Genomic DNA, 13288 nt, shown 5'->3' on the forward strand with positions numbered 1-13288 from the left:
AGCACCATTAATATTGAGGAGCAACAAAGAATAAATATGTGATTTCTTCCATGCCATCATCCACTCAAAGAAGGAAAATAGAGTCAAAAATGTATCCTCAATTGGTCCCATGATATTTCTAGAAATGAGTAAGGCCAAAAAGCCTACTCTATCACAAATGGAGACTCATATGATGAGTCTCGTGGATCTCTCATATGTCGTTTCTCCTGGAGTCCCAATGTAGTCCAAGCCCACAAACTACAACTTTAGTTTTCCTAGTTTGGCTCAACTTCCTCTTAAAAGAAATAGCTACGCCTACTCTAGTGATGGGTGTGACAAAGAATGCATCCATGAACTTTAGGTCTAATGCAGTACCGCTACCTAGTGGTAGAGTACCTACAATTGGGACCCAAACGTATGTACTTGTAGCCACTTATGCACACCTAGATCTTATACGTCTGATTGTACCAATAACATATGCTCCAGGAGTGCCATTCTTGAGACCTTATCGGAGTGGACCTAGGCCAAGTCATATTCCATATCCTACATTGGCTACATATATGCCAGGGTCAATAACCACCCCCGTACCACATATGATTGCAGAGTGCCTCCCTCCACCATACCTCCTCATATAGGTGATTTGGAAGCATTTTCTCAAACAATAGGTCGATCTATTACAAAGAATTTGTGTCATGCACCTAAGGAGAACCTAGGAGTAAAGCGGTGCAAATTGCAAAGATTACGCAAAAATTCAATGGGGATTAAGATGCTCAAAAGCACATCAAATTATTTAAAAAAAGTATTTGATTCCCTAAGAAAATACATAAGTGTAATGCTTTAAACTTGACTTTGAGTGGGAAGGTCGGGTATTGGTATAGGAACATAAGGAGGATAAAAGTGAAAATGATTTACCCTACTCTTTGGAGATTTTTACTGAAGAAGTACATACGAGAAGGTGTGCTTTGGGGTGTAGCATCTCAGGTACAATAGGCCAAACGTAAGAAAGGTGAGTCAATGAGAGACTTAATCAGTTGTCTAAAGCACTTAAACTCTCGTTGCCCTTTAAATGAGCATTTCAACAATAATCAATTTCTCGATAGATTCCTTTGAGGATCACAAAATGAAAATATATATAATGTCCTAGTCATTAGAGGTATTACTACCTGTGAGGCAGTCCTACTAATGCAATCCAATTGGAAGACAATTTAATGATTGCAAGTGAAAGAGTGTCCTCTGAGCCAAATTCTAGTAGCTCGCAAGCATCGGGGCATGCGCCAATGACCATAAAGCCTATTGTTAAAGAGCCAAAGATATTTGAGATGACTTTGGCAGATATTACTAAGGCCATTCAATAAAGTCTTAGAGATAACCATGCTCCACAAAATGGTCATATGTATCCAAGAAGGGAACAACAATGGTGCTCAATTTTCTTTGGTCCACATAGCACTAGTCGATGCCCTACATTTAGAGTAAAATAGAATGGGAATTGTGATGCATATGGTAGGTATGGTCACCAAGCTAAGGATTGGGCAATGTTCAAACATGTGATGGGCCAGACGGATTCACCTTGAGTTCCTGCATTGATGCCTGTCCCACTTTGTTGAATAGCTATTGCAATACATGGTTCCTAGAGCCCAAAATGTTGTCCAAGCTACACTACTACCACCTCCACTGCTAGTACCATAGCCCCCGCATTCAAGAGTGAACCCTATGAAACATATGGGTTGCAATACATCTAGTGCTTGTTTGGGACTATGAGAAAGATATAGACACTAATATTGCCTATGGGATGGATGCACTTGAGGAGTTTCCACAATACTACATGGAGGACTACTAGGGACAAGTCAAACCTATTTATCAAGTAGATTCTCTTGCAGCTAGAGGACAAAATATGAATCTCACTCCCAAGAGACCACCACTTCAATTCTATGATTATGGGGGTCCACATCGTGTAGCTGAGTGTCCTATTAGACTACAAAAGAATGCCACAATAGTGTATACCAATCAAGGGAGCACATCTACAATGATGATATTTATGTGTAATCAATGTGGCATAAATCATTTGATTTCACAATGTTCGAATAATCCAAATGCACCAAAGATCACACCATTGAACTTAATTGAGATTACTAAGGTGCCATCACAAAGTACACTCGTAATACGAGTAAATGCACTCACACAGTTGATGATTCAAAACCAAAATTATATTCTTGAAGAAAGAGACATGGCATCAATTTCCCAATCCAAGAAGAAGAAGAAAACACGAGGGAAGAGATCACAAAATGTAGAAAATTCAAACCCCAGTTCAAAGACTAACATAGGAACTGGTGATGACCCTGTGTATATGAATGATACTAAAAATGATTTTGATTTAGATGAGACCATGGAGGCTAAAATGACCATTACAAAAGAAAAAAACAAGGAGGATCATGATGATGAGCCACAATGGACACAACCCAAGGAACATAGGAAGAAGATCCAAACTTACCGAAACCCTATAGAGGAGATTGAGCGAGTCAATCAATTAAGGATTTTTGTAGATGATACCCAAAGGGAGCTAGAACCAACACCTAGGAAGATCCAAACTACAGTCACAATGTTTCCTACACAAAAATCAACCTCACAAGGACCATAGACCACTAGCCATACCTAGTGTCATCCAAGAAGAAAGTGACTTTAAGTCATTGAGAAGTAGGCGTACTCCCTTCTTGTTGGAGAGAATGTTTACAGAGGGATTACCTCACCCTATTGAAGAAATTGAGATTCCATCTTCCCCATGATGTTAACCATTAGGTGAAATTTGGACTCACAAAGCAGCCCTTTAAGGAGTTTGACTTTACCTCTCTCTACCAAAACGGGTGCATGGATAAATTTTTGCAAACAAACTCCAAATTTGGCGGGGGTTTGAGAGTTAGAATGTCCTCTTCAAGCTCTATCTACTGATCCGATAGATAGGTTCAATGCAATGCCAATAGAGGAGGAACCCTTAGATCCACAACCCAACCTAAATGAGAACTCTGTTGTTGAAATTTTTGTTAAAAAGTCGGGACAGTACTTTGCAAGTGATGAATCCAATGAAACTCTACCAATAACTACCAAAGGATGAACAGTGAAGGGAATCCTTAATGGGGGGCGTTGGGGTTAGCATTGTAACTTTATTTTTGGGAATCTATGGGAACACCTCACCTTGGGACTACAAACATAATGGTAATGATGGCCAATTGGACCACTATTAGACCTATTCGGATGCTAGAAGATCTCAAGATCAAGGTTCTTGGACATAATTAAGGCATACCATTGTTATGAAATTTTCCAAGTACACTAGGTAATCTGAGATGATCTTAGGAAGTCCTTTCATGAGGGAAGAAAAATGGTACATGACTAGTCTAAAAGCCACGTCTACTTTACAGTTCCAAGACTCTGTGATTCGAGTAAATATTGTGACTGGTGGAGCATATCCTCTAGGAAACAGATTTAGAATTGACCATTGATATGACATCAAAATTCACTCGGCCCCATTGCAATATTGCTACACGTGTATGAATGTTACCTTCCAAATCTTATTAACGTAGTCCAAATAACCTAACGGCCCCCTTAACTAGTCTCTAAAGTCTCTAATTTTGGGTAAATAGAGCCATGAATACTACTTCCATACACAAATTTTTTATGTGCTTACGAATGGAATTACTTTCTCTATTTCCCTTACGTTATCAATGTAACCATTTTTTTGAAGTATACACGTTCAAAGATTCAAATATTGTTTTCGACTTTTGAAAACATCTACATTTTAATTGATTTGCAAACACACATATGAAAAATTCTTCTGACACTACCATGGATATAACAAATTGGAATTTTATATTAATAATGATCAATTATCCAACTCCCCAGCCTAGTGCTTTATCTAAAAATACATATGCCAATTTGATAATCCTGTTTTTGAATTTAAAACTTTCACTAAATACTTTCAAACAACTAATTTTTTGTTTTTCAAATTTAAGTTTATGTTAAAGTATGATTTTATTTTTAGATTTTTTATATATATAAAATGACAAAATTATTTTCATGTTTTCATAAAAACAAAACAAATAGTTATTACTTTACTATTTTAAAATTGACTCGACTAACTCGAGGTTTACTCAAGCTTCTGCTGGCTATACTATTGTCTCCGTCGTCCTTCATCGATTCCGTTTCCATCTCATCTTTGTTGTTGCTTCCTCTTGCTTGTTTTGGAATTGAAATTGCTCTCTTTTTTTCTCTCAAAATGACTCTCTCTCTCTCTCTCTCTCTCTCTCTCTCTCTCTCTCTCTCTCTCTGGCTTCTTGGCACTCAAATAGTGACTCTCAACTACTCTCCTTTTAGTCACAATCTCTTTCAAATCCCACTTCCTCTCTTTATCTCTCTAATTATTCTCTCTCTCTCTCTCCCTTTCTATTGCCCTATGACAAATCAACTCTCTCTCTTTATTGAATCATAGACACACATTTAATCATAAACTTACATACAATATGTCGGAAACAAACATACACAAATATCTTTACCCACTCCTTCTCTAACTCTATCTCTTTTTGTCTTACTCTTACTCTCATACACACACATGCAATATCACAATCTCACACACTCAAACTCACACTCTAACCTACAATCCACTCCATTTCTCAGTCTTGTAATACTCTCAATAAGCCTTACTACAGAATGATCTTCTCGTTCTCTCTCTTACTCCATGAATACTCACACCAAGTAAATCTCTCTCTCTCTAACCCTTTCACTAACAATTCTCCTTCAAGAAAAATCCTTCTCTCTTTCTCTCTGTGTTACCGAGGGATATGCAGGAAGAAGATGCATGAAGCTTTATTGGAGGGTATCAGTTTTCTTGTGCGGCTATCGGATACAAGGGACAACAGATGCTATCAAGATATGTATGCCACGTGTGGCTCTTATTTGGTCAAATACAGTTTAGAAACTTTGCGAAGTTGTGATGGATTGAGAGTGCTAAGGGTTGGTGGATCTCACCCTCAAATGGTGCTATGATGTATGGAGGATGCTTGTTGTCTAGGTGCTAATACCTAGCAAGTTTCCGATCGAGAAATATGATAAGCAACTATGGTTTCCAAATGGATAGTCAGCTCTATTTGTGATCCTTAGCTAAGCATGGGTTTTTTTTGGTGGAGCGGGGATCAAATCCGTGTCATGGGTGTGGAGGCGAATTGAGCAAGAGTTATTTTTATGTGGAGTGGAAGGTGATGACGAGGGGCTAAAGTGGAGCTTATCTTTTTGGGACTGCAAGAAGTGGAGGTTAGACCAACCCCATGGAAAAGTTCCCACATTAGGAGCGGAGTTGAGCGACGTGGGAAAGGCAGTAAATGTAGAGATTGAAAAAGTATGCTTTTTAATGTGAAGGGGGAGTCGCGGCATGCTGGATCGGAGGACGCTACCACTCCACATGGGAGAAGGACACAAAACAGGTAGCAGAAGGTGAGGCCAGCCGAGTGGGGGGCGACACTACAGGTGTTTTCTGGAGATGGCACCATCTGGATACAAGGCGGGCCGCTTTTGCATGCGAGGGGGCCAATAGACTGTTTTGAGGGGTCGTGACCAGATAGAAGGTGTCCAATTAGAGGGGGCTGCAGGAGGGCGACACCTGCTACAAATAGTTAGGGAGGCGGTACTTTGAGGGTTGAGGGCTGCCAATGGTGGGGTGGCCGTGGATGGCGAGAGGTTGAAAGGCACAGGTGGGTGGAGGGTGGATAGCCGTCGAGGACTGACAAGAGGAGAAGAGCTCGACAGCAGTAGACATAGGCGCCAACCAAGGGTAGTGTGTAGAAGCCGCCAGGGCGTGAGGAGGAGAAGAGGGCCGAGAGGCTGGACGAGTACAGGACGGGGAAACTGAGACCCTGTGTTTGAGGGGTTGAGGAGAGCTATCGATTGCAGGACAGAGAAAGGAAAAGGGAATGGAGAAAAGCAAAGAAAGGGGTTCGCCTGCATGAGGAGGGGTTGGTTACATATGAAAGAGATTTGAGAAAAAGTGGAACAAGCAGTGCTCCCTTGAGATGCCGGGAGAAGGAATTGGAGCTTCAAGTTCGAAGGGCTTCATATATTGTCGAGCGTGCATAAAGGAGGCATGTAAGGAAAAAAGAGCTCCCATAGTGCAGGAGTAACGCTTGTGCTCCACCATCATCAACGGCAAAAAAGCATCATTCTAGACCTCTCTAAAGCATAGCCAATTGCATCGATATTGGCATAACTTCTATATTCTCGATGTTTAAGTGTATATTTTTTCCTTCTCTCTTTCTCTCGTGTTTTATGGTATATCGAGTGTGTGAGTATGTCCAAAGTGAAAATAGTGCGTGCAAAATAGATGTCGGATTAATATCAGAGTGGATACTCTTTTGATCCACTCTTTTGTATGGTTGTGGTGGGTATCTCGAGCATGATAGTTAGCAAGAAAGTTTGAGTCTATCGATGATCTTGGGTGTCTGTGAGTATCGGGTCTATTTATATGTGAGTGTATGGTGCTATCAAGAATCAGAGATCGAGATAATTTATTGTATGCTTTGCGATCGAGTGTATACAGTTAGGGTTGGTTGGGAACAGGCTTGGGCATTGATTGTTTGTAGATTGTGTGTCGAGGTGTGTGTTTGCTAGGGGATAAGGATGTTGTGAAATAACTGGGTTATAGAAAGGCATTCAACGAGTGCGCTGGTGGTTTTCTCGTTTTCCCCTTTCCATCTTGTGGTGCCCCCGCTAAGGATCTACTGATTGCTTCCTAACAAAGTGTTCGTGAATCAAGATGAAGTAGGAGTTTGGTCCGGTGTTCAAAGGAGACGAAGATGCAGACGATTGGATTGACGATTTTGAGCTATTTATGTTGGCAGTATTGCAGATGCCAGGTGATGAAGCAAAGCTTTGGACTCTACCTTTGGTGCTGCGAGGTAAAGCAAAAGTTTAGTTTGATGGCTTAGAATATGTGCATAAGCAGAACTGGATCAGATTTCAAGTGCACTTTCTACAAAGGTATCGAAAGGTGGTGTCGGCTTCGGAAGTAGATGCAAAGCTCAAAGGCTTGCAACAGGAAGTAAGTGCAAATTTGGATGCGTTTGTTGATAAATTTGAAGCTTATTAGGGGGATTTTGCGGTTTCTACCCAAGCAACCCATGTGGGATACTTTAAGCTGGAAACGTTTCTATCTTGCTTGTATCCCTATGTTCGTGAGAGGGTGGAGTATGAAGATCCAAGGACCTTTGATGAAGCTGTCAAAGTTGTTAGAGCAAAGAGTCAAAAGATGAAGAAAAAGATGGAGGTAGGATTGCTACAATCTACAATTGCGGTAGCCAGTGGACCTAGGCCCAAGAAAATTGATGAGCATCAAAAGGTAGAAGCTCATTTTATTGATATGCATTTGATCAAAGTATGTGAAGGTGATGCCAGGCTAGAAGAGGTAGAACAAGTACCAGTAAGGGCTCAAAAGGTGTAGAGAGGCATATTCAAAGTGCCACCCAGCTTGCTTGCTCAAGAGAACAAGGTGATAAAGGACTTCAAAGAAGAAGTGCTGGTTCCAGAACTAGCAACGGGGAAGGTAGCAGTGGTGAAAAAATCGGCAAGATCAGAAGAGGAGTCCGACAGTTCTCATAGCTCTAGCAGCATTTTGGATATCGATGCTACATGGGAGACAGAATCCATGTATTCTAGGTATGAAATTTATGATGTTTCTCATGTAGATGAAGCGGAAAAAAATGTATACGAGTTGCCCGCCAGTCATTTGAAGGTAAAAAGAGGAGCATAGCGCAAGTGTGGAGATGCCTTGTGTGAACAGGCCAGTCGAGCAGCCCTATTGAATGTCTTGTGATGATGAGTCCCTATTGGAGGAGGAGGTATGGTTTGATTGTGCATCAAACCTAATTGAAGAGAAGGTTTTTGAGGATGACTTGCAGCAGCTAGGAGCAGAAGCTGTGGTAGGTCAAGTTGATTTATCTATGCAGGGGGTGGGGCAACCTTGCCTTGATGGGCATGTCGAGGTGTACTTTAAAGTTTTAGAGTTTGTGTGTAGCCATGGAGAGCTAGCTCCGACAGATGACTCTATAGAAACTGATACAGGTGCAGCCTATAAGAGAGAGGTTCCATGCAGAGAGGAAGGTGCCACCAACCTTGTTGGTGATGAGGTATTTGAAGAACAGGTTGTAGATCGAGAAGGTCATACTCTTGGATATGAAGAGTTGGTGTCAGTGCCTATTATAATGGATTTGGATACAGGTTCGCAAAGGGAACAGGTTTAGGTTCGCAAAGGGAACAGGTTTACTTGCCTATGCAGCAGGCTCAAGCAAATGGCATGGTTTTGAAGCTATGTGTTGTGTTGTTGATAGATATATTGTTGCAGGTTGCTTTGCAAGGTGTACTATGCAGGTTTCACTGCTCATATGATAAAGGTGATGATATGGAGAGTTCTCTAGCAGGTGACATGATAGGTGCTTATGGTACCAATGCTTCAAGTGATCGAAAGTATTCTTATGGTTGGCGCAAAGGCTTGTGGATGCAGGGTGACAAAGCTCCATGCTATAAAGAGCTGTTAGGGTGGCCTATCTATTGGCCTACAAGTGCATAGGAAGGCTTGGAAATGCATGTTGTAGAAGTGGATGGCCACGGCCAATGTTTTGTTTTTGATCCAGGTGGAGATTACACCATGCTTGGGGGAGCCTCGAGCTTTCCATTTGATCCTAGCAGATGATTGCAGTAGTAGATGATTTTCTCTCTATCTCTAACCTATCTATATAGCCACTATATTATCATTTTTCTTATGCAGTCTATGTAGCTATCTTATATCATTCTCTCTATACATTCCTATTTTACCTAAATAATGCTATAATTGAGCAGAACCCTCAACGAGAGGGTGGGTAATGATGGTGTAGCCAAACCCTGTCGACCGAGGGATATGCAGGAAGTAGGTGCATGAAGCTTTATTGCAGGATATCAGGTTTCTTGTGTGGCTATCGGATGCAAGGGACAATAGGTGCTATCAAGATGTGTATGCCACGTGTGGCTCTTAATTGGTCAAATATAGTTCAGAAACTTTGCCAAGTCGTGATGGATTGACAGTGCCAAGGGTTGGTGGATCTCACCCTCAAATGGTGCTATGATGTATGGAGGATGCTTGTTGTCTAGGTGCTAATACCTAGCAAGTGTCCGAGCAGTATGATAAGCAACTATGATTTCCAAATGGATAGTTAGCTCTATTTGTGATCCTTAGCCAAGCATGGGTTTTTTGTGGTGAAGCGGGGATCAAATCCGTGTCATGGGTGTGGAGGCGAATTGAGCAAGAGTTATTTTTATGTGGAGCGGAAGGTGATGATGAGAGGCTAAAGTGGAGCTTATCTTTTTGGAAATTGCAGGAAGTGGAGGTTCGACCAACCCCATGGAAAAGTTCCCAAATTGGGAGCGGAGTTGAACGATCGAGGTGGGAAAAGCAGTAAATGTGGAGATTGAAAAAGTGTGTTTTTTAACATGAAGGGGGAGTCGTGGCATGCAGGATCGGAGGATGCTACCACTCCACAGGGGAGAAGGACACAAAACAGGTCGTAGAAGGTGAGGCCAACCAAGTGGGGGGCGGCACTGCAGGTGTTTTTTGGAGGTGGCGCCATCTGGATAAAGGGCGGGCCGCTTTTGCATGCGAGGGGGCCAATAGACTGTTTTGAGGGGTCGTGACCAGATAGAAGGTGTCCAATTAGAGGGGGCTGCAGGAGGGCGACACCTGCTACAAATAGTTAGGGAGGCGGTACTTTGAGGGTTGAGGGCTGCCAATGGTGGGGTGGCCGTGGATGGCGAGAGGTTGAAAGGCACAGGTGGGTGGAGGGTGGATAGCCGTCGAGGACTGACAAGAGGAGAAGAGCTCGACAGCAGTAGACATAGGCGCCAAGCAAGGGCAGTGTGTAGAAGCCGCCAGGGCGTGAGGAGAAGAGGGCCGAGAGGCTGGACGAGTACAGGACGGGGAAACTGAGACCCTCTGTTTGAGGGGTTGAGGAGAGCTATCGATTGCAGGACAGAGAAAGGAAAAGGGAATGGAGAAAAGCAAAGAAAGGGGTTCGCCTGCATGAGGAGGGGTTGGTTACATATGAAAGAGATTTGAGAAAAAGTGGAACAAGCAGTGCTCCCTTGAGATGCCGGGAGAAGGAATTGGAGCTTCAAGTTCGAAGGGCTCCATATATTGTCGAGCGTGCATAAAGGAGGCATGTAAGATAAAAAGAGCTCCCATAGTGCAGGAGTAACGCTTGTGCTCCACCATCATCAACGGCAAAAAAGCATCATTCTAGACCTCTCTAAAGCATAGCCAATTGCATCGATATTGGCATAACTTCTATATTCTCGATGTTTAAGTGTATATTTTTTCCTTCTCTCTTTCTCTCGTGTTTTATGGTATATCGAGAGTGTGTGAGTATGTCCAAAGTGAAAATAGTGTGTGCAAAATAGATGTCGGATTAGTATCAAAGTGGAAGCTCTTTTGTATGGTTGTGGTGGGTATCTCGAGCACGATAGCTAGCGGGAAAGTTTGCGTTTGTCGATGATCTTGGGTGTGTGAGTATCGGGTCTATTTATATGTGAGTGTATGTTTCTATCACGGATCAGAGATCGAGATAATTTATTGTATGCTTTGCGACCGAGTGTATATACTTAGGGTTGGTTGGGAACGGGCTTTGGCATTGATTGTTTGCAGATTGTGTATCCAGGTGTGTGTTTGCTATGGGATAGGGGTGCTTTGAAATCACTGGGCTATAGAGAGGCATTCAACGAGTGTGCTGGTGGTTTTCTCGTTTCCCCCTTTCCAACGTGCCTGCTAATACAATGGTAATACATGCACATAGAACGGGCACAATAAAAGGAAATTTATAGTAGCCAATTTAAAAGCATCTAAAAACCCCAAAGGGTCCAGAGGTCCTCTCTCTCCTGAGGACTTTGATAAAACTAAGAAAGAAAAATTATGTTTTCAATGTTTAGGAAGCAGTCATGGCAAAAAGGATTGTCCCAAAGGGAAATCTGCTACTCATGGCAAGGAGAAAGCAATACACACGGTGCAGCTGCTTCCTCTTGAGTCTTCCTCACGATTCTGTACAGTGAAAGTAACACACACCGAGGAAGTGCATGAATGCTGTCTCGAAGCTTCCATGTGGCAAGAGACCTTCGGACCACATGAGTTAGTACGTATGCACGGATCTCTGCAAGGGCACAAGGTGTGCATCTTGATAGATGACGGTGCTACTCACAATTTTATCAATTATAGATTGGTGAAAAAACTTAAATTGCCTCAAACTCCGAGTACCCGCTGCTACAAGGTAACAATGATGAACGGACATGATACAAAAATCTGGGATACTCAAGTTCGAGCCGTCCCATTGGAAGTACAAGGCTACTCCACATCCTTGGATTTTTAGGTTATGAACATGGAGAGGGTAGACGTGGTCCTTGGTAGGGAATGGTTGCATAGCTTAGGACCATCACTAAAGCGTAGCTATGAGCAGAAGAGCTTGATGCTCGAATCCCATGGCGCACATGTGTTGTATCAGGATGACAAGAGTTAGGGAACTACATGTTTGTCTCATAGGACTAAGAACACTTTAAGCATTGAATTGCACCTAAGTAGAAAAGAAAATGGGTCTTGTTGTGTACCGTGCAATCTTTTCCTTCAGAAACTTTCTGTCTGATATTGGTAACAGGTCCTGTCAAGCAACATCTCTATCTTGGCCCTTGCGACATGCAGCTGAGACCTTCCCTGGATTTTCGGCACGGTGCTAAGCGATGGACATGACATGGTTGACACTATCCAATGTGGTGTAGGAGGCGTGAACCATAGAAACAGGGGACCCGGGGACGTGGTCCTTTTTGGTAGGTACAGAACGGGGGATGCACGATGGGACGGGGGGATGCGACGCAGAGGGTTTCCTCACATGGGACACAGAGGGGAAGCATCCCGGGATGCGGGTCCCCGGTGACACATGCAAGGGGGACACGAGCAGGGGACCCCACACCTTTTTTCTAGGGCTTTCAGAGTCTTGAGCTATATATGAATGTTGCCACTAGACTCTACTATTCCACTCTTCACTTGTACATCATTAATTTCTTCCCTCTTGAGTATGATGACTGATCATCACGTCAACATGTGCAGCGCATGCTCGCCACGTTCTTACCGCATGTCATATTTTAATATTTATGAGTGCAAAACCCACTTTTTCTTTGCAATCTTGTGCTCTTAGTGTTGTTTAGTATAGAACAAGTTTTTTTTAGCACACATCCCTTGGCCCGTCCCCTGCTTTGCCACGTCCCTGTCCCCGGGACCCGTCACGTCCCCATGTGACTATGGCGTGAACTCCAGCATGAAAGTTGCATGTCTTTAGTAAAGCATCTTGTGAGCTCACCACTTGAAAGCTGTAAATTTGCATGCCACTTCTTGTCTACGCTCCACATTTATCGAGTTGTTGTCTCCAATATGATGACTACATTACCATCATTTACCTTTTTGAGCTCTCCCATGGGCGCAAGCCTTCATAGAAATTTCAATACCGTAAGCTCTCACTTAAGCTTATTTTTGCCTTGATATCAACCTCCATCTAGAGGTCTCTTTGAATTCAATGATTTGTTATTGATGGTTGCACCAGTGAGCTCCGATATACATGCTCTAGCATGCATCTTCTCCAACAAGGGTGCTTTCATTGAGCTTCTCTCTTCCAAGAAATGTCTTTTAGGTGCCACAACCATGTGGAGACTTCATTGTGCTTCCACCACCAAATGTTCTACTCATCTCCTCTACAAGGGGATGTTCGATTTTTGGAGGTCATCTCCTGGGTTTCTTGTCTAGATCTAGGGAGAGAGGGCTTCTTTGTGGCTGTGCCCACTCTTGTGAGGCTCTACCAGTGTCTGGGGGTAATGGATATTTTCTAGTTCTTATCCAGTATAGCCACTGGCGTGCTAGTTCTGGGAGTGGTGCCCTACTTTTATCACTGACGCTTGATATTCCCCATTTTCTGTGGGTTACATGTATGGGTCAACAACCTTGCTGCATTCCTTTTAGTGGAAAATGGGTGCCCCCATCAAGAGAGTTACGTAAGAGCCTTGTATGCCTCTTGTTCAGTGCATTGTACAAGCTCTCTCTCTCTCTCTCTCTCTCTCTCTCTCTCTCTCTCTCTCTCTCTCTAACACACACTTTTTTCGTAATGTCAGATTGAATTACAAGTGGGAAACCTCAAAGTGAGGAAAACCCATAGAAAGTATTACAAGCTGTAACCCAGAAATAGTCAAAGTAGAGCTGGTAATGGCTAATAGGGAGCTC

The 13288-nt window shown here is 42.8% G+C and overlaps 2 protein-coding genes and 1 pseudogene across 2 annotated transcripts; 1 reads left to right on the top strand and 2 right to left on the bottom strand.

The window, feature by feature from the left end:
* Positions 1-4912: 4912 nt before the first annotated feature.
* Positions 4913-8262, bottom strand: LOC147438430 (uncharacterized). Its single transcript, XM_086484543.1, has one exon. The coding sequence runs from the start codon at positions 5962-5964 to the stop codon at positions 5482-5484; it is 483 nt and encodes a 160-aa protein (XP_086340669.1). The 5' UTR covers positions 5965-8262; the 3' UTR covers positions 4913-5481.
* LOC147438431 (uncharacterized) lies at positions 7262-8252 on the top strand (annotated as a pseudogene).
* Positions 8263-9243: 981 nt separating the features above from the next.
* Positions 9244-10478, bottom strand: LOC147438432 (uncharacterized). The gene has a single exon (XM_086484542.1). It carries the CDS (start codon positions 10198-10200, stop codon positions 9253-9255), a length of 948 nt encoding a protein of 315 aa, XP_086340668.1. The 5' UTR covers positions 10201-10478; the 3' UTR covers positions 9244-9252.
* Between the last annotated feature and the right edge of the window lie 2810 nt (positions 10479-13288).

The sequence above is a fragment of the Adiantum capillus-veneris genome, chromosome 16 (assembly GCF_014529385.1).
Source record: "Adiantum capillus-veneris isolate H3 chromosome 16, ASM1452938v2, whole genome shotgun sequence".
NCBI classification, from domain to species: Eukaryota; Viridiplantae; Streptophyta; class Polypodiopsida; order Polypodiales; family Pteridaceae; genus Adiantum; species Adiantum capillus-veneris.